This window comes from Salvelinus alpinus, chromosome 25 (assembly GCF_045679555.1).
Source record: "Salvelinus alpinus chromosome 25, SLU_Salpinus.1, whole genome shotgun sequence".
In the NCBI taxonomy this organism is placed as follows: domain Eukaryota; kingdom Metazoa; phylum Chordata; class Actinopteri; order Salmoniformes; family Salmonidae; genus Salvelinus; species Salvelinus alpinus.
The window spans coordinates 31,272,789-31,298,065 of record NC_092110.1 but is presented as its reverse complement, the minus strand read 5'-3'; the positions used below and the strand labels follow the sequence as shown (position 1 = coordinate 31,298,065).

At 40.7% G+C, this 25,277-nt stretch overlaps 1 protein-coding gene across 3 annotated transcripts in view; it reads right to left on the bottom strand.

Moving 5' to 3' along the window:
• LOC139553805 (disintegrin and metalloproteinase domain-containing protein 17-like) overlaps positions 1-24,233 on the bottom strand; it is a 35,728-nt gene extending 11,495 nt beyond the window's left edge. Inside the window, exons 1-14 of one of the 3 annotated variants that reach the window (XM_071366491.1) lie at positions 24,022-24,233; positions 16,254-16,386; positions 15,616-15,749; positions 15,370-15,458; positions 13,993-14,173; positions 10,903-11,033; positions 5,640-5,726; positions 5,102-5,227; positions 4,684-4,828; positions 4,459-4,550; positions 3,846-3,998; positions 3,532-3,731; positions 2,585-2,688; positions 810-944 (exon numbers count right to left, since the gene is read on the bottom strand). In XM_071366491.1, the coding sequence (XP_071222592.1) occupies positions 810-944; positions 2,585-2,688; positions 3,532-3,731; positions 3,846-3,998; positions 4,459-4,550; positions 4,684-4,828; positions 5,102-5,227; positions 5,640-5,726; positions 10,903-11,033; positions 13,993-14,173; positions 15,370-15,458; positions 15,616-15,749; positions 16,254-16,386; positions 24,022-24,130 (1,819 nt within the window). In that variant the 5' untranslated portion in view covers positions 24,131-24,233. Of the gene's footprint in view, positions 1-809; positions 945-2,584; positions 2,689-3,531; positions 3,732-3,845; positions 3,999-4,458; positions 4,551-4,683; positions 4,829-5,101; positions 5,228-5,639; positions 5,727-10,902; positions 11,034-13,988; positions 14,174-15,369; positions 15,459-15,615; positions 15,750-16,253; positions 16,387-24,021 lie in introns of those variants that run through there. The other 2 variants (XM_071366492.1, XM_071366494.1) reach the window with 2 other exon arrangements.
• Positions 24,234-25,277: the final 1,044 nt, after the last annotated feature.

Here is a 25,277-nt window from a genome sequence, read left to right as displayed (position 1 = left end):
GTAAGGATAGAACAACCTTAGACTGTGGCAAATATTTACATTCCAACAGGACATTGACCCCAAGCATACAGCCAAAGCAAAGCTGGAATGGCTTCAGAACAAGAATGTGAAAGTCCTTAAGAGGCACAGCCAAAGGCCAGACTTGTATCCCATTGAAAATATGTGGAAAGACTTGAAGATTGCTGTTCACTGCCACTCTCTATCTAACATAACAGAGCTTGAGAAAATCTGCCAGGAATAAATGGGAGAGAAGACCCAAATCCAGATGTGCAAAGCCGATACAGACATACCCAAGACGACTCAAAGCCGATACAGACATACCCAAGACGACTCAAAGCCGATACAGACATACCCAAGATGACTCAAAGCTATAACCGCCGCTAAAGGTGCTTCTACAAAGTATTAACTCAGGGGTGTTCAGAAACTCAAATATCCAGACATTTCTTTAAACATGTTTTCACTTTGTCATTATGGGGTATTGTGTGAGGGTGGGTGAGAAAAAATAAATGGAATCCATTTTGAATTCTGGCTGTAACACTACAAAATGTGGAATAAGTCAAGTGTTAATTAAGAACACTTTCTGAAGGCAGTAGTATATTGGCAGAAATCAAATTTAAGGCTTTGGGTTTCGAACATTAATTTAAACTTGAAGCCTCAAATCAAATAAAGAACAAAACTTTTAATGCAAAGATATTGGGTCCACCCATTGAGATAGAAATATAACTATAGAGAGGCTCTATGGGTACACCATGGTACTGTACAGTGGTGTCAATCTAGATTGTAGCAGTGTGTATGTGAGAGGGTTGTACCATTACAAGCACAGGGCTGCAGGTTCTGCACAGCCTCACAGAAGGTCATGCACTCCCCGTCGCTGCACCTCCCACTGTCCACACAGATGGTATTGTCCGGAGCGTTGTCTGGGGTTGGGCACTCACTGTTGTTACCTAAGGTTTTGAGAAGGCGGCGGGGAGAGAGGACATCAAAGAAATTGAGATTCTCCCTCAGGAAGTCAGTCAAATACACAAACTGATGTCTCAACTAGAGGTCGACCGATTAATCGGAATGGCCGATTAATTAGGGCCGATTTCAAGTTCTCATAACAATCGGAAATCGGTATTTTTGGGCACCGATTTGCCAATTTTTTTTTTACACCTTTATTTAATCTTTATTTAACTAGGCAAGTCAGTTAAGAACACATCCTTATTTTCAATGATGGCCTAGGAATGTTCTGCCTCAGATTTTTAACCTTGTCAGCTCGGGGGATCCAATCTTGCAACCTTACAGTTAACTAGTCCAATGCTCTAACACCTGATTACATTGCACTCCACGAGGAGCCTGCCTGTTACGCGAATGCAGTAAGCTAAGGTAAGTGCTAGCTAGCATTAAACTTATCTTATAAAAAACAATCAATCAATGACTGTCATTGCTCCAATGTGTACTTAACCATAAACATCAATGCCTTTCTTAAAATCAATACACAAGTATATATTTTTAAACCTGCATATTTAGCTAAAATAAATCCAGGTTAGCAGGCAATATTAACCAGGTGAAATTGTGTCATTTCTCTTGCGTTCATTGCACGCAGAGTCAGGGTATATGCAACAGTTTGGGCCGCCTGGCTCTTTGCAAACTAATTTGCCAGAATTTTACGTAATTATGACATAACATTGAAGGTTGTGCAATGTAACAGGAATATTTAGACTCATGGATGCCACCCGTTAGATAAAATACGGAACGGAATAAACGTTTTGTTTTCGAGGTGATAGTTTCCGGATTAGTCAAAGGTATATGGTTTAGAGAGAAATAGTCGACGCGCTATAATTCCTGTAATAACTTGCGGCTGAACTTGAAAGGGGTTCCTTCGTTATTTTACTGTTCATGTCTTCCATAGAGAATGTCTTGATCTACTTCAAATAAGGTCTGTGTTTCACAGAGGAGCAGACTGTCAGGGGACCATGCAGACAAGCTCTGCTTTCTGCACTACAACCTAAAACTTAACTGGGAATATTGAAGACCCATGAAAGATGGTGGTTCGTTTTAACATATGTTCTCATGTTATTTGAGACTAAATTGATTTTATTTATGTATTATATTAAGTTAAAATAAAAGTGTTCATTGAGTATTGTTGCAATTGTCATTATTACAAAAATGTATGTGTGTGTATTATATATATATATAAATACACCATTTGTTAAAATAATAATAATAATAATTTTAAATATATATATATTTTTTTATATTTTTAAATCGGCCGATTAATCGGTATCGGCTTTGTTTGTCCTCCAATAATCGGTATCGGCGTTGAAAAATCATAATCGGTCGACCTCTAGTCTCTACAGCATGACTTGGAGACCTAGCCAGCTAGAGGATGTTAGTCCAAAATATCACTTACATAGCAGATAATGATTAGTTGTCCGGTTGAATAAGAGTATATTTATTTTTCTTTAAACAGGGGTGAGTCCCACTGAGAACATATTTTACTAGGGAGCCCTGTATTACAGAGCATCAATGATCAATAAAAAATAAATCACATCGGTCTGTTTAGTCGTGGCTATCCTGTGTATGAACAGTAGGGGAGGCTTACCTGTGCAGAGGGACATGCCCTTACAGGTGGCGTTGATTGGCTCCTGGCACGGCTTGCCAGCCTGCTGAAACTTGCAGTTCTTACAGCATGGACTGTTCCTGTCACTGGATGTACCCGGATGTAGAAAACGATAACTTCAGTTTCCATGTTGGGAATGTCACTAAGCATCATAGTAGTGTGTATGCACTGGCATGGTGATGATAGAGAGGAAGGTTACTGGATAGTATGTTCAAGGTCCAATGCAGCCATTTTTATCTCAATATCAAATCCTTTCTGGGTAACAATAAAGTACCTTACTGTGTTCATTTTCAATTAAAATTGTAAAAAAAATAAAAATATGTAAATAGCTTCTTAGCAAAGTGCAATTTCTCAAGCAAGAGTTTAGCTAGGACTGTCTGGGAGTGGTCTGAGTAGGGAGGGGGAAACTGAAAACAACCTGTAATTGGCAGAGCGGTTTGGAACTCTCTTATTGGTCTATTAACTCATTTTACCGTCTGGTGATGCCACCAGGCAGGCCAAAACTGCCAAAAGAGGCTGAAATTTCAGGCTGTCTTTTCAAACAGCTTTTACACTAAAACGGCTTCATGGTAATTTTCACAGTATTATTCCAACCAGTGTGAAAATGTATATAAAACACAGGAGGAGAAAAAAAAAGAAAAACACGTTTTTGACAGCACTGGGCCTTTAAACACACACAAAATAACTGCAATGTCAGTAGGGTATCAATGTCAGTTTACTTTATATTATGAAATTGACATGATTCTGTATGTAACCATGTTGTAACTTCTACATGACACTGCAAACTAAATTTCCCCAAGGGGACAATAAAGTCAGCCAGTAAGTAAAGAAAGGCAGGAATTCACTGAAGCCCTTGTAAATGTCATCCTACCATATGAATTACTGCACTCAGAGGTGGCCATTTTGGGCCGTGTTTGGCGGGTTTCTACCTGCACTGGGACTCGGGCCTGAACTTGCAGTCGGCGGAGCAGCACTGGTCGTCGTTGAGGTGCAGCAGGCCCGGGTCGCACTCCTCCCCTTCCTCAACGCGCAAGTTCCCACACACCTTGCTGTTCCTCTCCTTGAAGCAGATGGGAGCCTTGAGGCGCAGCGTCTTCCCTATGGAGATCTTACTGCAGTTGGAGAAACGCTGTGGGGAGAAGACAAATATAAAGGAAGGGAGGAAGGAAAGAATATAAGGTAAATGTCATGTGAGCATATACGAGTCATTTGACAGAAGATTTGAAGCACACAAGAGCATTACCTTGTTATTGTAGTGGTCCCCGCTCACAGCGATGGGGTACATGACAAACTTGCCCCCGTGGTCGTCGCTAGGGGCGCAGTAGTGCATGCTGTCAGGGTCGTGCTCAGCTCCAAAGTTGTGGCCCAGCTCATGGGTTGTCACCAAATCTGCTTCCTGGTGATGGGGGGAAAAAAACAAAACAAAAAAACACTTAATGCTTGGAAACCATACATTGACTTGCAACAATTAATAAAATAAAGAAATAATGACATAACTATTATCTTTGGGATATAAAAGCATGTAGAATATCTGAGGGGCAGTGACTTGAAGAGGGTCTTGTAAGGTCTAAGTCATTAATATTAGTCACATGATGCTGCCTACTCAACCCATGACCCAAAACAATGTGCCCCACAGATTATTCTATCCATCACATGAGTGTCATTAGACAACACCTCAAACCATCATCTTGACTGAGTACTGCCTTGAGGCCCATCATCTGACCTATGACCCAGAAAGATGTCATGAATTATGCAATACAGGGAGTTGTTCAGTCCTGGTTCTAGTTTGTTCGATAGAGGGTGTAGACGCCATAGAAATAGCATTGCTGGATTCAAATACTCAATGAGGAACCTACCTTGGTTAGAATGGTTTTGCCATAATTCTTAGTGCTGGTTAAACCAGTGTTGAGGAAACTGGGGTTCTTAACAGAACGAGATGGAAAGAAAGCTGCAGAAAAAAAGAGAAATCAGACTAGAAATATAGGAGCAATCTCTTGAGAATCTATCACACCATTATCAAAACACTAATCATAGTTATTTGATCAGAATTGAAAGGACCTTTGTGAGAGGCTAAGCCTTACGTTCAGGGCAGAGGCCCCCCAGAGCCTGGGCTTTAGAAGGGGCCACGTAAGCCAAGCCCAGTGTCCCCTCGTCAAAGTCCTGATAGGTGAACAGGTGGGCCAGGCACACAGTGCTAGCATTGTCCGCTATGTCCGTGCTAAATTGCTGCAGAGAAAGAAAGAGGTATTGAAAAATTAATGACAAGAAAATAGTAGTCATTACAAGCCAAAAGTATCCCCCATTGGTGAGGGTGTTTGTTGTCAATCATGTTTAGGCCCTTTCAAGTAAATGTTATTGAAGATTCTACAACGTAAAGTTCATAGTGACCCCCCAAAAAATGTGTCTTCATGTACTCCCTACCTACAGACAACAGAACACTGTACAGGCTACACTCTGTAATGGCATCTGAGTAGATTAGAGTCATTAGCAGGGTCTCACTTCCAGCAGTTTCTTGACGTCCCACACCTCCTTGCCTTGGATAGGGCTTCCCTTCATGTTGTAGTGGGTCCAGTCCGGCCCAGCCTGGCCAAGCGGCGCTCTGGTCGGCTCCTTGTTGATGATGATCTACAACCAGGACATTACAACTTCTTAAACCCAATAAAGGTTACAGCACGTACTACAGTCCCCATAATGCTGTGCACAAGATATTATGGTCTGGAGAAGATATGGATCATAGACCGCCACATTTATTCAGTGAGACAGCGGTGGTTTCGTAGTAGACGCAGTGTTGCCATTCATTCCCACACAAAGAGCTTCCACGGTCTGCTCCAAAAATGCTTTTCCATATTCAATTAGGGTACTACAGTTCTGCTCAGCTTCATTTCTCAACCCAGCACTGACACATAACACACTGAGCTGTGTTGTCACTAGTGATATGGAATGATTGGCATGGAAATAACAACACCAAATGACAACATGCCAAATATTTGCTTACAACTACTACCAACTCACACACACAGCTAACAAATAGTCCCACCTGTTGGATCTGAACACCGTATCCTGTAAACTCGTCATCCCAGGTTGTGTTCCTGTACATGTCGTCCACTCTGTCAATCAACTCAATCTGGGGGAAACAGACAGTATTAGTACAAACCCAGATAACGCCTGTTCCTGGACAGTGGTTCGTTGCAGCACTACACAACTCCAAATGGACCTCATGGCTCTACTTTCAGGTACTTCATGAAGGTCTAAAACACGTCTCAAACTCATTCCACGGACGGTCTGAGTGTCTGCGGGTTTTCACTCCTCCCTTGTACTTGATTGGTGAATTAAAGGTCACTAATTAGTATAGAACTCCTCTCACCTGCTTGTTTAAGTCTTAATTGAAAGGAAAAAACAAAAACTAGCAGACACTAGAGCGGTGTTCGACTACTCATACTAACCCCACTAAGCATACTATTTGTGATGTAAATTAAGTCTGTAATATGCTTATTTGTCATAAACTCAGCAAAAAAAGAAACGTCCTCTCACTGTCAACTGCGTTTATTTTGAGCAAACTTAACATGTGTAAATATCTGCATTATTTTCAGGAAACTTAACATGTGTAAATATTTGTATGAACATAACAAGATTCAACAACAGACATAAACTGAACAAATTCCACAGACATGTGACTAACAGAAATGTAATAATGTGTCCCTGAACAAGAGGGGGATCAAAATCAAAAGTAACAGTCAGTATCTGGTGTGGCCACCAGCTGCATTAAGTACTTCAGTGCATCTCCTCCTCATGGACTGGACTAGATTTGCCAGTTCTTGCTGTGAGATGTTACCCCACTCTTCCACCAAGGCACCTGCAAGTTCACTGACATTTCTGGGGGGGGGTGGCCTTAGCCCTAGCCCTCACCCTCCGATCCAACAGGTCCCAGACGTGCTCAATGGGACTGAGATCCGGGCTCTTCGCTGGCCATGGCAGAACACTGACATTCTGTCTTGCAGGAAATCACGCACTGAATGAGCAATATGGCTGGTGGCATTGTCATGCTGGAGGGTCATGTCAGGATGAGCCTGCAGGACGGGTACCACATGAGGGAGGATGTCGTCTTCCCTGTAACGCACAGCGTTGAGACTGCCTGCAATGACAACAAACTCAGTCCGATGATGCTGTGACACACCGCCCCAGACCATGACGGACCCTCCACCACCAAATCGATCCCGCTCCAGAGTACAGGCCTCGGTGTAACGCTCATTCTTTCGACGATAAACACAAATCCGACCATCACCCCTGTTGAGACAAAACCGTGATTCGTCAGTGAAGAGCACTTTTTGCCAGTCCTGTCTGGTCCAGCAACAGTGGGTTTGTGCCCATAGGCAACGTTGTTGCCGGTGATGTCTGGTGAGGACCTGCCTTACAACAGGCCTACAAGCCCTCAGTCCAGCCTCTCTCAGCCTATTGCGGACAGTCTGAGCACTGATGAAGGGATTGTGCGTTCCTGGTGTAACTCGGGCAGTTGTTGTTGCCATCCTGTACCTGCCCCGCAGGTGTGATGTTCGAATGTACCGATCCTGTGCAGGTGTTGTTACACATGGTCTGCCACTGCGAGGATGATCAGCTGTCCGCCTTGTCTCCCTGTAGCGCTGTCTTTGGCATCTCACAGTACGGACATTGCAATTTATTGCCCTGGCCACATCTGCAGTCCTCATGCCTCCTCGCAGCATGCCTAAGGCACGTTCACACAGATGAGCAGGGTCCCTGGGCATCTTTCTTTTGGTGTTTTTCTGAGTCAGTAGAAAGGCCTCTTTAGTGTCCTATATTTTCATAACTGTGACCTTAATTGCCTACCATCTGTAAGCTGTTCATGTCTTAACGACTGTTCCACGGGTGCATGTTCATTAATTGTTTATGGTTCATTGAATAAGCGTTTAAATGAAGATCTGTGAAGTTATTTGAATTTTTATGAATTATCTTTGAAAGACAGGGTCCTGAAAAAGGGACTTTTCTTTTTCTGCTGAGTTTAGTATGGATATAGTTAGTATGCCAAAACAGTTCCCGCATGTCGTACTAAAATACGAAGTATACAAGCAGTGGACACTATTTCTGTGCTTTTAGGGCCAATAATGCCATTGCTCAGAAAATGAGTGTAGCTTCATACCATTTTCAGATTTTAAGAAAATATGCAGCCGAAGACCGACGAGAGCGGGTACAAATTCATTGCTTTAAAGAATTATGACAAATGTTAAGAAAATGTTGTTATTTGACTTTTCAAATAACTTACGTTACACCTTATGTTAGCTGACAATTTGTTAGCTACGCTAGCCTTACGAACCGCATAGCATATCATTACAGCAGTAGCTTATATGTACCGGTATGTTAGCTAGCTACTTAAAGTTAGTTGGCTACTAATAAATCAAACTTGCCAGTATACAGTATTAACTATATGCTATCTAACTACTCAATGTTTATTGACTTGATTATTCACATCATTCTTAGCCGTATAGTTGTTGTGCATTCTCAATGGATATGGTTGATGAAGTCGTAAGATGTCTAGCTAGTAATTTGTTATGCTAACAAGCTAACAAGATGTTGCATAGCAACAGCATCAACTTCCAGTAGGCAGACAAAGCGCTAGTACACTCAACTGAAAGGATATTGTTAGTTTACAGTATACTAAAATGAACAAATAGTATATACTCATTAAGTACGTAGTATACAGTATGTTAGTATGGGTATTCAAACACAGTTTAGGCCTTCCATGGAATGAGTTTGAAACCCCTGGTCTAAAAGCATTGAGTAGGTATAGCACAAGTTGTTGGCACCTTAATTGGGGAAACAGGCTCGTGTAAGGAGCGGAATGGTATCAAGTACATCAAACATGGTTTCCAGGTATTTGATGCTGTTCCATTTGCGTGGTTCCGGCCATTATAAATGAGCCATCCTGTGAGGCATAATGATAGATTGCTAATAGCTCCACCTTAGGCTCGATGAAAATCTAACTACATGACTTCAACCTATAGGATCTCCTCAGATTTACCAACCATACACCCGAGTGTACAAAAAATTAGGAACACCATCCTAATGTTGAGTTGCACCCCCTTTTGCCCTCAGAACATCCTCAATTCGTAGGGACATGGACACTACAAGGTGTCGAAAGCATTCAACAGGGATGCTGGCCCATGTTGACTCCAATGGTTCCCACAGTTGTGTCAAGTTGGCTGGATGTCCTTTGACCATTTTACACACACGGGAAACTGTTGAGCGTGAAAAACCCAGCAGAGTTGCAGTTCTTGACACACTCAAACCGGTGCGCCTGGCACCTACTACCATACCTCATTGAAAAGGCACTTAAATCTTTTGTCTTGCCCATTCACCCTCTGAATAGTACACATACACAATCCATGTCTCAACTGTCTCAAGGCTTAAACATCTAATTGAAATAAATTAAGTAGGCCCAAATCTACGGATTCCACGACTGGGAATACAGATATGCATCTTTTGGTCACAGATACCTTAAAAATAAATAAATAGGCCTCAGGATCTCGTCACGGTATCTTTGTGCATTCAAATTGCCATCAATAAAATGCAATTGTGTTTGTTTTCCGTAGCTTACGCCTGCCCATATCATAACCCCACCGCTCTGTTCAATACGTTGACACCAGAAAACCGCTCACCCACACAACGCCAATCACATGGTCTGCGGTTGTAAGGGCCTGTTGGATGTACTGGCAAATTCTCAAAAACAACTTACGGCGGCTTACGGTAGAGAAATTAACAATTTCATCTGGCAACAGCTCTGGTGGACATTCCTCCAGTCAACATGCCAATAGCACGCTCCCTCAAAACTTGAGACATCTGTGGCATTTTATTGTGGGGTAAAATTGCAATTTTTAGAATGGCATTTTATTGTCCCCAGCACAAGGTGCACCTGTAATGATCATGCTGTTTAATCAGCATCTTGATATGCCACACCCATCAGGTGGATGGATTATCTTGGACTAACACTTTACATGTTGTGTTTATATTTTTGTTAAGTATATATTTTTTCCAATATTATTTTCATTCTTTAGAATTTTCCCTTAACACTACCACCCCTTCCCTAATTGGAGTAAACTAACAGGCAACAATACTTAGGCGTCTATTTCCTGCTTATACATACATTTTACGGACACAGTTTATTTTACAATAGTGCTACCAAATACTAATTGAGTGTATGTAAACTTCTGACCAACTGGGAATGTGATGAAAGAAATAAAAGCTGAAATAAATCATTCTCTCTACTATTATTCTGACATTTCACATTCTTAAAATAAAGTGGTGATCCTAACTGACCTAAGACAGGGAATTTTTACTTGGATTAAATGTCAGGAATTGTGAACAACTGAGTTTAAATGTATTTGGCTAAGGTGTATGTAAACTTCCGACTTCAATTGTGTGTATGTATGTATGTATAAGTTATTACATTATATTGGTTGCAAGAATTATGTATAATAATTTAAATTAAAAACTACATTTTGAATCCGCCTTCGTTTTGTGTATCAGCTCATAAATCATGTGCCATTGAATCGGTACATCAAAAATCTCCTCCCAACTATTTTGCAACCTGTATGGTGCAGCTGTATTTCCACACTATGAGGTTGGAATAATACTGTGACTTTTTAGAAAATTATGATAATGCCCTGTTAGTTTAAGAGCAGTTTGAAAAGAACGCCTGAAATTTCAACCTGTTTTGGTGACATCACCAGGCAATAACTTAGTTAATAGACCAATAAGAAAGAGTTCCCAACATTGATGTTAAGTCATAATATTAGGGTTCAGATGGACCTGCAAACTATATTGTTAGGGGATCTGAAAAACCATGATCAGTCAATGGGAAATATCATTGTAGTCTTGGGTAAAGTATTTATTTTCAGGGCAATATCGGTAGAAATGTTACAAATAGGGAGGTTCAGGAGCCTCGTAAGACATCACAGTAAAATGGAGGGATGTATTGCAAAAGAAAATTGCTAAATGGCGTTATACTGGGAAAGATGGGTTAATCTATGGACACCGGAGGGCTGGAGTTAAGATCACAATGAATGGTGGATTGGCCGCTGTGGGTGAAAATCCAGCACTTGCAGAAAGAGGAAAATAGGAATATATCTATAATTATTTAACTACATATAATGTGTACATGAAGTATTGTTGTCCCTTAGTCTCGTTAGTATCTTTTCTAACACGTCGCCCCGGAGAACTTAAATCGAACATCCGACACAATTATGCAAGATTTTAGATCTGGGTATCTGAGACTAGTTTGGGACTCTCACCAGATAGTTGAGTGTAATGCTCTCCTCTCCGCGGCCCATGTGTTTGAAGAAGCGGTAGTCGGCCACCAGGGCTAGAGGACAGGTGTTCTTCTTGTGGTTGTGGGTCACTCTCTTCTCTCTGTGGAGGGAATCTATGATGGGAGGAAGGAACGAGAGGAGAGAAACACTGTAAGAAGTCACAGGTGGGAGAATGAGTGAATGAGGCCAGCACTTAAGTTCCAACTGTTCGGTGCCCTTGTATTCACATTTCATTTGCCTATGAACTGATTTCATGCAGTATACTATACAGTGGCAAGAAAAGGTATGTGAACCCTTCGGAATTACCTGGATTTCTGAATAAATTAGTCCCCAAAAATTTGATTTGATCTTCATCTAAGTCACAACAATAGACAAACACAGTGTGCTTAAACTAATAACACACAAATTATTGTATTTTTCTTGTCTATATTGAATACATCATTTAAATATTCACAGTGTAGGTTGGAAAAAGTATGTGAACCCCTAGGCTAACGACTTTTCCAAAAGCTAAATTGGAGACAGGAGTCAGCTAACCTGGAGTCCAATCAATGAGACAAGATTGGAGATGTTGGTTAGAGCTGCCCTGCACTACAAAATAAAATGTTGAGTTTGCTATTCACAAGAAGCATTGCCTGATGTACACCATGCCTCGAACAAAAGAGATCTCAGAATAATTTTTGTTGACTTGCATAAAGCTGGAAAGGGTTATGAAGCGGGAGAGGCTATATGAGAGAGAGGCTGGGTGAGAGGCTATATGAGTTACAGGATGTCTTAGACACTTTGCAGAACCTGGGGAGAGCTATCATATACTGTACTCTGTACCAACTTCTGCCTACAATTGTATTACTAAAGGATAATTGTAATACTTAAACAAAGAGTCTGTGTTTCCTTTCTACTACCAATATATACATGTTTGTTAATTATATAGACCTAATCATCTGTTGAAGAAATTGACCAATAGTTACAAAAGTATCTCTAAAAGCCTTGATGTTCTATAAACATGGAGAAAGTTCAACACTGTTGCTACTCTCCTTAGGAGTGGCCGTCCTGTAAAGATGACTGCAAGAGCACAGTGCAGAATGCTCAATAAGGTTAAGAAGAATCCTAGAGAGTCAGCTAAAGACTTACAGAAATCTCTGGAACATGCTAACATCTCTGACGAGTCTACAATACGTAAAACACTAAACAAGAATGGTGTTCATGGGAGGACACCACGGAAGAAGCCACTGCGGTCCAAAAAAAACATTGCTGCACGTCTGAAGTTCGCAAAAGAGCACCTGGATGTTCCATATTGCTTCCGGCAAAATATTCTGTGGACAGATTAAACTAAAGTTGAGTTGTTTGGAAGGAACACACAACACAATGCGTAGAGAAAAAAAAAGGCACAGCACACCAACATCAAAACCTAATCCCAACTGTAAAGTATGGTAGAGGGAGCATCATCGTTTGGGGCTGTTTTGCTACCTCAGGGCCTGGACAGCTTGCTATTGTCGACGGAAAAATGTATTCCCAAGTTTATCAAGACATTTTGCAGGAGAATGTTTGGCTATCTGTCCACAAATTGATGCTCAACAGAAGTTGGGTGATGCAACAGGACAATGTCCCAAAACAGAAGTAAATCAACAACAGAATGGCTTCAACAGAAGAAAATACGCCTTCTGGAGTGGCTCAGTCAGAGTCCTGACCTCAATTTAAAATGCGGTGGCATGACCTCGAGAGCGGTTCACACCAGACATCCTAAGAATATTGCTGAACTGAAACAGTTTTGTAAAGATGAATGGACCAAAATTCCTCCTAACCATTGTGCAGGTCTGATCCGCAACTACAGAAAACATTTGGTTGAGTTTATTGCTGCCAAAGGAGGGTCAACCAGTTATTAAATCCAAGGGTTCATATACTTTCTCCAACCTACACTGTGAATGTTTACACGGTGTGTTCAATAAAAACAGGAAAACGTCAAATAGTTTGTGTTATTAGTTTAAGCAGACTGTTTGTCTTTTGTTGTAACTTAGATGAAGATCATATCAAATTTTATGACCAATTTATGCAGAAATCCACTTTTTCTTGACACCATTTGTTCATAAGAGTAAAATTAAAAATTAAAGATATAGGCCTAGCTGATGAATCCTTTACTATAGAGTAATTTTCAGAACTTTCAGATTTCCAACTTTGTGTTTAGTAAAATGAATCAACACCACTTATTCTATGAGGAGGAAGACTGGCTGTGGCTTGTAGGATTCATCATAACAAGAATCTGTAATCAAAATAGCAAAGCACTACTTTCGGAATAAATGTTTTTATTAACCCTTATTTGAAATTCACAGGTTATTCCATCTGTAGAATAATATTTCTGCTCAGCTCAGAAACCACACTGTACAGCATGTGTCAATTCAAACTAACTATGTTAATTCCCTTCCGACTACATCCATTTGGAGTGGGCCTGGTGTATCATAGTACCTGGCTACACACCACAGTCAGCAGCCCCCCCCACAAAGACAAGTCAATCATGTACTCTTCTTCCCTCCACAAAGACCTCAGATTCTTCCGTAGCGAACCACAGCATGTGGGTGTACTCACTATGGCTTCCCCTCCGTGTATTACATACAACAGCTCTCATGAATTCTAATGTGTCTGTGGAGATCATTCACCTCATTTTCCACACAGATTTTTTGAAGAGGACATGGTCTTGAGCGCCTTCAGATTTCCCCCAGGTCATTGTCATTCTTTACATTTTACAGGCAGCACAAAGGAATCAGAGCTTTATATAACACCCTGTTGCCAGCCTATGGAACATAGGTTTTAGACATTAAAGGGTTTTTATTAATTGTGAGGCTGTGTGGGGACGAGATAGAATGGGCGCCCCCTACCTACTACCTCCTCTCCTCCAGGAATCATCTTCCTCCCTTTCCCTACCTCCTCACACTAAGGTTGTATAAAGTAGCTTCTAATGTTTGACTCCTACACACTTTTGCACACCACACACACAAGCACTCGGTCTATGCCTATGCAACATACATAAATGGTGTGTCTCCTACTCTGTATGTAGGCCTATACTGTCAAACACACACCCACACTCCATCTTACTCTCCTGTGCCTCTCCACCTCTGGCGGCCTCTGGTAGCAGGTCCTGGGCCCCAGCGTGGATGTATCCACACACCTTGGGCGAGGCCAGGCGACTGAGGTTCCGGATGTCCTCAGAGCGATATACCAACAGACGGCCATCGGGGGGCACCTCGGTGAACCTCCAAAGGGGCTGAGGAGAGAGGGAAGAGGGGAAGGGGATGGAGAGAAAGAGGAATAAGAGAGAATAGTGAAGAAGAAAGAGAGAGCACGAAGGAGAAGTAGGATTGGTTAGATAAAGTATTCTACCAAAACAAAGGCTAGCGCTGGTTTATTTAGCTGATAAAACTATCTCTTTTCCCCAGCAACTGTTTTAAGACACTTTTTCTGGCCTAATTTAAACCAAGGGCTTGGAACCGGAACTATTTTCCAATTGTTTCATTCTGAACAGAACCACTTTTTTCCCCCCGTTCCACTGTTCCTACCAGCAAAATAAAGTTCTGAACCGGTTGGATCTCAAAAAAAGTACTGGTTTATATCATTCCTTTTTTAAACTGTGAAATCAATCGTTTTTTACATTTAGCTCATTATATTACTTCACCAATCAGTGCAGATAGAGCAGGCAAGCTAGTTGTTTACATGCGTGATGGACATGCGTGCAGCCAATGTATGACATTTTTCGGGTGGGGAGAGAGGGTTGAGGAGTAGGATTGAAGTGCTGGGCATCTTATGACATGCATTATCTGAATTAGGTCCACAGAATTATACCTAGGAGTGGCTTCTATGGAGGAATTTTGAATGTCCTTTGAGCTAGCTCGCTAACAAGCTTGAGCTAGCTAGCTAAAAAGCTTGTATGTGCAGAGCAGCACCAGAATTAAAAAACACGTCTTACCTTTTTGTAGTTGATAAATCCAACGTGAAACGTGATAACTAGGCCTATAGTATCCTTAACTAGCATTAAACAAGTTAATCCATTCTTCTCTAGCTATTTAAAAATCTCTCCCTATCTTCTGAATGACGGTTGCAATGTCAGTACAGTAGCCTGTTTTGGAGGGGTGACGGGCAGGTAGCCTAAACACACATAGACATTGGCAAAGATTTTCAGCCTGCAGGTGGACACTGGAATACGTTTTTGAGTGACAGAGTTTTGCATAGGAACTTCGTTGCTTTTTTTGTGGGACCAAAAAAAATGCCTGGAATGTAAAATAACATTACTAACCGGTTCCCATGCTTTTAAATAATGGTTCCATTCCGGAACAGTATGGATCACTCTCGTTCCAGGTTCCGTTTCAGTTCCTTGAAAAATATTATTTTTCTGTTCTGTTCCCTGAACCAGTTCCAACCCCTGCTTTAAAAACTTTAATTCAGTGCTCCCATTTTGGGATTTACCTCTACGTTGTACTCTGTCTCCTCTGTCAGGATGTGGGCCGAGAACTCGTCCCCGTCTATGTGTGCCTGAACACGGGAGTGCTCCTCGCCTACACACACACAATGTTAAGGTATTCTTCTCAGTACTCACTCGCACACACACACACTGAAATGGAAGCACACACACACAAACTAACACACAAGCGCAAAAACCTCCATATCAATATTCCATGTAAAACCAACAAAACAAATACCCTCCAGACTCACCTACAAGATGTCCAGTAAAGTAGTTCTGCAGCTGAACATCATAGCGGTCTTCCTTCCCTTGCTTATCTACAAACACAGCTTTGAAGTCCTCAGTGAACAAGTCTGTGTTAGTTGTCAAGTAAAGCTTAAAATGTCTGCAGAAGAAATAAATTACAGTTTGATGGAGAGAAACATGAGGAATGTACATATTCTGGTTTATGGGGGTACAGATAACATTTTAACTTTGCCAATGGTCTGTTTCAATTGCACTGAAAATCCATGCACTCTAGTCATTAGGCCACGGCAATGATAAAAAGCCATTCCAGTAACAATGTAAAAACACATAGGAGTAGGACTTAGCAGGGAGGACTAGAACCTCTGAGAAAAGTTACAGATAATTGAGACAGTGCTAGTCTATTTCTCCAACCCCTAACGTCATATGATCTTTCCTAAGCACTGGGCGGCATCAGAATGATACAAAACCATTGAACATCAACTTTTTTTGCTTGCTTTTGAACTTTACATGAGTGGGTGGAAGTGCCTCATTGAGTAGAATGGAGTCTTGGCTGTTTTTCCCTTACATTTTAGTAATTTAGCAGACGCTCTTATCCAGAGCTCACAATGTAGAAGTCCCATATAAGAGACTTTGTGCCACCTACCTCTTGAGGGCACTGAAGCTGACAATGCGCTCCAGCTGGGACTCTGTGTGGACGTCCCTCTTCCTGAGTGAGTGCTGCTGGAGGCCGGACACGGGCAGCACCTCAAAGTCGGACAGCAATGAGCTCAGAGCCTCTGGAATAAGGGAAGAGTCATATGAGGAGAGTGAGAGGGCCAGTCCTATGTAGCTCAGTTGGTAGAGCATGGCGTTTGCAACGGTAGGATAGTAGGTTCAATTTCCGGGACCACTTGTACATAAAATGTATGCATGCATGACTGTATGTCGCTTTGGATAAAAGCATCTGCTAAATGGCATGTTCTCTCTATATCAGTACCAGAAAAAAGTTTGGACACACCTACTCATTCAAGGGTTTTTCTTTATTTTTACTATTTTCTACATTGTAGAATGATCGTGAAGACATCAAAACTATGAAATAAAATATATGGAATCATATAGTAATCAAAAAACGTATAAAATATATTTTGATTTGTTTAAAACCTCTACGGACCCCCCATCCCGGATCCGGGATCATCCTCATCAAAAAAGCTGACTAGCATAGCCTAGCCTAGCGCCACAGGGATATCATATAATATAATTTCATGAAATCACAAGTCCAATACAGCAAATGAAAGATAAACATCTTGTGAATCCAGCCAATATTTCCGATTTTTTAAGTGTTTTACAGCGAAAACACAATATATATTTATATTAGCTCACCACAATAGCCAAACACACAACGCCATGTTTCCACCGCAAAGGTAGCTTTCACAAAACCCACAAATAGAGATAAAATTAATCACTAACCTTTGAACAACTTCATCAGATGACAGTCTTATAACATCATGTTATACAATACATTTATGTTTTGTTCGAAAATGTGCATATTTATAGCTACAAATCCTGGTTTTACATTGTGATAACGTCGCCATAATGCACAAAATTGTCCGGAGAAATTTTGGACAGTCACGTAATCTAACCAAAAAACTCATCATAAACTTTACTAAAAAATACATGTTGTACAGCAAATGAAAGATACACTGGTTCTTAATGGAACCGCTGTGTTAGATTTAAAAAAATAACTTTAGTACAAAGTACAGCATGCAATATTGTGAGACAGCGCCCACAAATTCTCCGCCTTGTTGGAGCCAACATATACCACAAAAATACGAAATAACATCATAAATATTCTCTTACCTTTGATGATCTACTATCAGAATGTAGTGCAAGGAGTCCTAGTTCCACAATAAATCGTTGTTTTGTTTTAGAATGTCCATTTCTTCTGTCGAATTAGCAACTTTGGCTAGCCATGTGGAGCGCACATGTCCAAGAACTCTTGGCGCATGGAACGGAAAATTCCAAAATTCACAATAAACGTAGAATAAACTGGTCAAACTCGGTTGAAAATCCATCTTTATGATGTTTTTCTCATATGTATCCAATAAAGTCAGAGCCGGAGCATTTTGTCGTGTATACCTAACGCATTAAAGAAGACAATGTGGGGTTCCCTGGTGCGCAGTTGAATACCGCCAATAGGGTGGACCTGTCACTCCAAAAGCTCTCATTCGGTCTCACATCAAGCTAGACACCCCATTCAACATTCTACTGCCTGTTGACATCTAGTGGAAGGCGTATGAAGTGCATACAGATCCATAAATATAAGGCAATTGAATAGGCAAGCCCTGACACAGAGCCCCACTTTCAGAACTTTCACTTCCTGTTTGGAAGTTTGCTGCCAAATGAGTTCTGTTTTACTCACAGATATAATTCAAACCGTTTTAGAAACTTCAGAGTGTTTTCTATCCAATAGTAATAATAATATGCATATTGTATGATCTAGAACAGAGTACGAGGCCGTTTAATTTGGGCACGATTTTTCCCCAAAGTGAAAACAGCGCCCCCTATTAAGAAGAAGTTATTAACATTTGAGATTATTCAAAGGTTGCCACCCTTTGTGTAACCGATGTGAAATGGCTAGCTAGTTAGCGGGGTGACGGCTAATAGCATTTCAATCGGTGACGTCACTCGCTCTGAGACCTTAAAGTAGTTGTTCCCTTTGCTCTGCGCGATAAGTAACGATGCTTTGATGGTGGCTGTTGTCGATGTGTGCAGAGGGTCCCTGGTTCGAGCCCAGGTAGGGGCGAGGAGAGGGACGGAAGCTATACTGTTACATTTGCACACTCTTGGCATTCTCTCAACCAGCTTCATAAGGTAGTCACCTGAAATGCGTTTCAATTAACAGGTGTGCCTTGTTAAAAGTTCATTTGTGGAATTTCTTACCTTAATGCGTTTGAGCCAATCAGTTGTGTTGTGACAAGGTAGGGGTGGTATACAGAAGATAGCCCTATTTGGTAAAAGACCAAGTCCATATTATGGCAAGAACAGCTCAAATAAACAATGAGAAACAACAGTCCATCATTACTTGAATGATGAATGTCAGTCAATTCTGAAAAGTTCAAGAACTTTGAAAAAGTTTCTTGAAGTATAGTCATAAAAACCATCAAGCGCTATGATGAAACTGTCTCTCATGAGGACCGCCACAGGAAAGGAAGACCCAGAGTTACCTCTGCTGCAGAGGATAAGTTCAGAGTTAGAAGCCCAAATAAATGCTTCAGAGTTCAAATAACAGACACATCTTAACATTAACTGTTCATTAACTGTTCAGCTGAAAAGAAACCACTACTAAAGGACACCAATAATAAGAAGAGACTTGCTTGGGCCAAGAAACACGAGCAATGGACATTAGAAATCTGTCCTTTGGTCTGATGAGTCAAATTTGTAGATTTTTGGTTCCACCACCGAGGCTTAGTGAGACGCAGAGTAGGTGAACGGATGATCTCCGCATGTGTGGTTCCCACAGTGAAGCATGGAGGAGGAGAGGTGATGGTGCTTTGCTGGTTACACTGTCTGGGATTTGTTTAGAATTCAAGGCACACTTAACCAGCATGGTTACCACAGCATTCTGCAGCAATACGCCATCCCATCTGGTTTGCGCTTAGTCGGACTATCATTTGTTTTTCAACAGGACAATGCCCCAACACACCTCCAGGCTGTGTAAGGGCTATTTGACCAAGGAGGAGAGTGATGGAGTGTTGCATCAGATGACCTGACCTCCACAATCACCCGACCTCAACCCAATTGAGATAGTTTGGGATTAGTTGGACCGCAGAGTGAAGGAAAAGCAGCCAACAATTGCTCAGCATATTTGGAAACGCTGTCAAGACTGTTGGAAAAGTATTCCAGGTGAAGCTGGTTGAGAGAATGCCAAGTGTGCAAAGCTGTCATCAAGGCAAAGGGTGGCTACTTTGAAGAATCTCAAATATATTTTGATTTATTTAACACTTTTTTGGTTACACATTGATTCCATGTGTGTTATTTCATAGTTTTGATGTCTTCACTATTATTGTACTGATATACACTGCTCCAAAAAATAAAGGGAACACTTAAACAACACAATGTAACTCCAAGTCAATCACACTTCTGTGAAATCAAACTGTCCACTTAGGAAGCAACACTGATTGACAATAAATTTCACATGCTGTTGTGCAAATGGAATAGACAAATGGTGGAAATTATAGGCAGTTAGCAAGACACCCCCAATAAAGGAGTGGTTCTGCAGGTGGTGACCACAGACCACTTCTCAGTTCCTATGCTTCCTGGCTGATGTTTTGGTCACTTTTGAATGCTGGCGGTGCTCTCACTCTAGTGGTAGCATGAGACGGAGTCTACAACCCACACAAGTGGCTCAAGTAGTGCAGCTCATCCAGGATGGCACATCAATGCCGATTATTGGAGGACCAAAACAAATCCGATACCGATTAATCGGCCGATTATTATTATTTATTTTTTTATTTGTAATAATGACAATTACAACAATACTGAATGAACACTTATTTTAACTTAATACATCAATAAAATCAATTTAGCCTCAAATAAATAATGAAACATGTTCAATTTGGTTTAAATAATGCAAAAACAAAGTGTTGGAGAAGAAAGTAAAAGTGCAATATGTGCCATGTAAGAAAGCTAACATTTAAGTTCCTTGCTCAGAACATGAGAATATATGAAAGCTGGTGGTTCCTTTTAACATGAGTCTTCAATATTCCCAGGTAAGAAGTTTTAGGTTGTAGTTATTATAGGAATTATAGGACTATTTCTCTCTATACCATTTGTATTTCATATACCTTTGACAATTGGATGTTCTTATAGGCACTTTAGTATTGCCAGTGTAACAGTATAGCTTCCGTCCCTCTCCTCGCTCCTACCTGGGCTCGAACCAGGAACACATCGACAACAGCCACCCTCGAAGCAGCGTTACCCATGCAGAGCAAGGGGAACAACTACTCCAAGTCTCAGAGTGAGTGACGTTTGAAACGCTATTAGCGTGCACTCCGCTAACTAGCTAGCCATTTCACATCGGTTACACCAGCCTCATCTGAGGAGTTGATAGGCTTGAAGTCATAAACAGCAGAGCTGCTGGCAAAACGCACGAAAGTGCTGTTTGAATGAATGCTTACGAGCCTGCTGGTGCCTACCATCGCTCAGTCAGACTGCTCTATCAAATCATAGACTTAATTATAACACACAGAAAAACAAGCCTTAGGTCATTAATATGGTCGAATCCGGAAACTATCATCTCGAAAACAAAACATTTATTCTTTCAGTGAAATACGGAACCGTTCCGTATTTTATCTAACGGGTGGCATCCATAAGTCTAAATATTCCTGTTACATTGCACAACCTTCAATGTTATGTCATAAAATTTGTTCGCAACGAGCCAGGCGTCCCAAACTGTTGCATATACCCTGACTCTGCGTGCAATGAACGCAAGAGAAGTGACACAATTTCACCTGGTTAATATTGCCTGCTAACCTGAATTTCTTTTAACTAAATATGCAGGTTTAAAAATATATACTTCTGTGTATTGATTTAAAAAAAGGCATTGATGTTTATGGTTAGGTCCAGTCGTGCAACGATTGTGCTTTTTTCGCAAAAGCGCTTTTGTTAAATCATCCCCCGTTTGGCGAAGTTGGCTGTCTTTGTTAGGAAGAAATAGTCTTCACACAGTTTGCAATGAGCTAGGCGGCCCAAACTGCTGCATATACCCTGACTCTGTTGCAAGAGAAGTGACACAAAGAAATTCAGGCAATATTAACTAAATATGCAGGTTTAAAAATATATACTTGTGTATTGATTTTAAGAAAGGCATTGATGTTTAGGTACCTTTTTCGCGAATGCGCACCGCATCGATTATATGCAACGCAGGACACGCTAGATAAACTAGTAATATCATCAACCATGTGTAGTTAACTAGTGATTATGATTGATTGATTGTTTTTTATAAGATAAGTTTAATGCTAGCTAGCAACTTACCGTGGCTTCTTACTGCATTCGCGTAACAGGCAGGCACCTCGTGGAGTGCAATGAGAGGCAGGTGGTTAGAGCGTTGGACTAGTTAACCGTAAGGTTGCAAGATTGAATCCCCTAGCTGACAAGGCAAAAATCTGTCGTTCTACCCCTGAACAAGGCAGTTAACCCACCGTTCCTAGGCCGTCATTGAAAATAAGAATGTATTCTCAACTGACTTGCTTAGTTAAATAAAAGGTGTAAAAAATATATAAATAAATAAAAATGGCCAAATCGATGTCCAAAAATACCGATTTCCAATTGTTATGAAAACGGCCCTAAATAATCGGCCATTCCGATTAATCGGTCGACCTCTAGTTTTTACGACTGCACTTGAAGAAACTTTCAAAGTTCTTGAACTTTTCCAGATTGACTGACCTTCATGTCTTAAAGTAATGATGGACTGTCATTTCTCTTTGCTTATTTGAGCTGTTCTTGCCATAATATGGACTTGGTCTTTTACCAAATAGGGCTATCTTTGTATACCACCCCTACCTTGTCACAACACAACTGATTCGCTGAAATGCATTAAGGAAAGAACTTCCACAAATTAACTTTTAACAAGGCACACCTGTTAATTGAAATGCATTCAAGCTGGTTGAGAAAATGCCAAAAGTTTCCAATCCTGTCATCGAGGCAATGGATGGCTACTTTGAACAATCTCAAAAATAAAAGATATTTTCATTTGTTTAACACTAATTTGGTAACTACATGATTCCATATGTGTTATTTCATAGTTTTGATGTCTTCACTATTATTCTACAATGTAGAAAATAGTAAAAATAAAGAAAAACCCTGGAATGAGTAGGTGTTTCCAAACTTTTGACTGGTACTACACACACACACACAACTGAACTCCCTCAATGTAACTCCAATAAAGTGAAAATGGTAACATTCAATATCATTGGTACAGTAAGCGTACAGTGGTCACCAACCCTTGTCCCAATGAGCTTCAAATGTGCAGCCTTTGGTTCTAACCCAGCAGTAACACACCGGATTCATGTATTAATCATGATCTTCCTGATTAGCTGAATCAGATGTGTTTGTGCTGGAACAAAACCCTGGTTTATTTTTAGTGACCTCTGCAATAGCCTATACTCTACTCGCTCTGTGGCAAATAATATTGGATTGATGCAGCACTGAGTAACAGTTAGTAGTCTAAAATACATTTTTACCATGAATCTTTCAGAGGATTCAGCCAAAATGGAAGTTTCTCACTTCCTCTTGAAAGCTGTCATGTAGCTAGTTCCTTCCTGTCTAAAGGGCTCTACAGAGTCTAAGAAACAGATCCAACAGAGTTTAGTTTGTGTAGCTCTCTACGTAGTTCTACATAATTTTGCGAGGCTGAATTTTGTGTAGGCTGTGAAATCACTGTGGAGAGCCCTTAATGCCACACAGCCTACAAATAGATTGTCAACACTGTCTTTGTGGGGTTAGTCAGAGCATTACACTTTCCTAATTAAAACAAATTGAGCATGGTTGAAATTTTAACTAGGTACTTAATTGACATCCTCAGCCTGTGACAATTTCAAGCTATGGGCCTATATAGGTGGCAGGTAGCCTAGTGGTTAGAGCGTTAGGCCAGTAACCGAAAGGTTGCTTGATCGAATACCTGAGCTGACAAGGTAAACATATGTCATTCTGAACAAGGCAGTTAACCCACTGTTCCTAGGCCGTCATTGTAACTAAGAATTTGTTCTTAACTGACTTGCCTAGTTAAATAAAAATAGACCTAAATACCAATCTTGATTTACCAAATTATTTCAGGGGTGGCCAACACTGGAAAGCTATGCGTACACGTTTGTTGTTTCAGCACATCACTACAGGTTATGTAAAACATTGAATTGCGATCTTCATAATTATCTAGCTAGACTGGGAACAAATGCATTCCTCAATCCTGGTCCTGAGGACCCACAGGTTGCGCAGGTATTTGTTCCAGCCCTATACATCTGTAGCTAGTTAACTCAGCTAACTAACATACAATATTTCAGTTGAATCACAAGATGTGATGAGACTTGGATTGAAGAACACTGCTCTGGCACCACTGGAAAAGAAATAGCCACCCTGTCTTGATTCATTTGAACGCACACAGCATGATGCACGTTACTATGATGCTGAATACCAGACATTCCATCTAGCTAGATAGCGAGTAAGATTTTCTTCAGGACTTGCTAACCTAACAACATTAAAAAGTTAACTCGTTTGTTAGTTAACTAGACAGCTATCTAGCGAACACTATCGTCAAACTTTAGCAATTGAAGATGTAGCTAACTAACAGCCTAATTTGCATACATTTGACTGACAGCTTGCTTCTCTAGAACATGTCTGCGAGCTAGCTAGCCACTAGCTAGGTTAACGTTACTCACCGAACTCTGTGTCATTTTCCCGTGTTTCTTCCTCAGTGGCCCTTGATTTAATCGCACAATTGACCCAACAAGGAGCCAAAAAGGCCACAAGTACCAGATACTTCATCATGACGTTAAAAGAGCTTACTCCACCTGTGTCATTATTGCAAGTCAACACAGGAACCGTTAACCAGGCTAGGCAGAGCAGGTGTAGCACCCATGTAAAATTAGTTTTATATTGGATATTCTGGTTTTCTCTCGTCAATAACTGTTGAACCAATCATGCCATCACTGGTGTAGTTTAGGATATAGGCAGATATACCCACTTACTATTCCCGTGGGCATTTGCGTGTGCTCACTTCTTAATCCCCACTGATACGTACCAATGTAATGTAGTTGAGGTATCCTCCGTTTCAATTAATATGGATGATTGAACAGATCAGAACGTTTAGCTTAAATGTTGATAAACTATTATTTCTTCGCATTTTAGGCGCAGCAATATACAGACGGCGGTGGGCTTTTGCGTGAATGTTCCAAAATGCAATTTGCGGGAAAACGCTGTTTTAAAATGTGCACTGGGTTTCATGGACAGAGATGGAAATATATGTTAGAAATTTTGAAAGAGGGCGGATTTAAATATGCAATTACTATCATGGGTTGCTAAAATTACTATGATAATGCCTTTGGCTGCTAGACAATGAAAAAAGTTGAAAGAAAATCAATAGAATAGGAGAAAGCATATGAGTAAGTCTTTCTACAAATAATTTCCTCCATGTTTCTATGGTGGGATTTTGTCTATAGGCTACTTTCAAGTAAGGTAAGACATGCCTCATATGAAGTAAAATGTTCAGGTTTCAAACAATTAAGGAATATAAAAATATAGCAATGCCAATGATAGGCCCAACCATTTTCTGGTAGATGGAAAGGCTTTCCCAAAAACCTTCTTTATTAAATGTTAACTACCATAGCTACAAAGTAGTCTACGCCAATCTGTCAGTGACGTGATTATTTGCATCAATTCGGTAGCCTAGCCATTTATTTTGCAAACTCCATCTCATGTGCTACTGAAACACTGCTAACCAAACAACAGTGCTAGATGCCTACACACTTCAATTAACTACACAAAAAAATCTAAATTTCTTAGATTTTTCCAGACATCAAAAGTGGTCTCCTGATGTGGTTTAAAACTTCTTATGGATGAGGTGCAGTATTGAGTAGCTTGGATGAATAAGGTGCCCAGAGTAAACTGCCTGCTACTCAGGCCCAGAAGCTAAGAT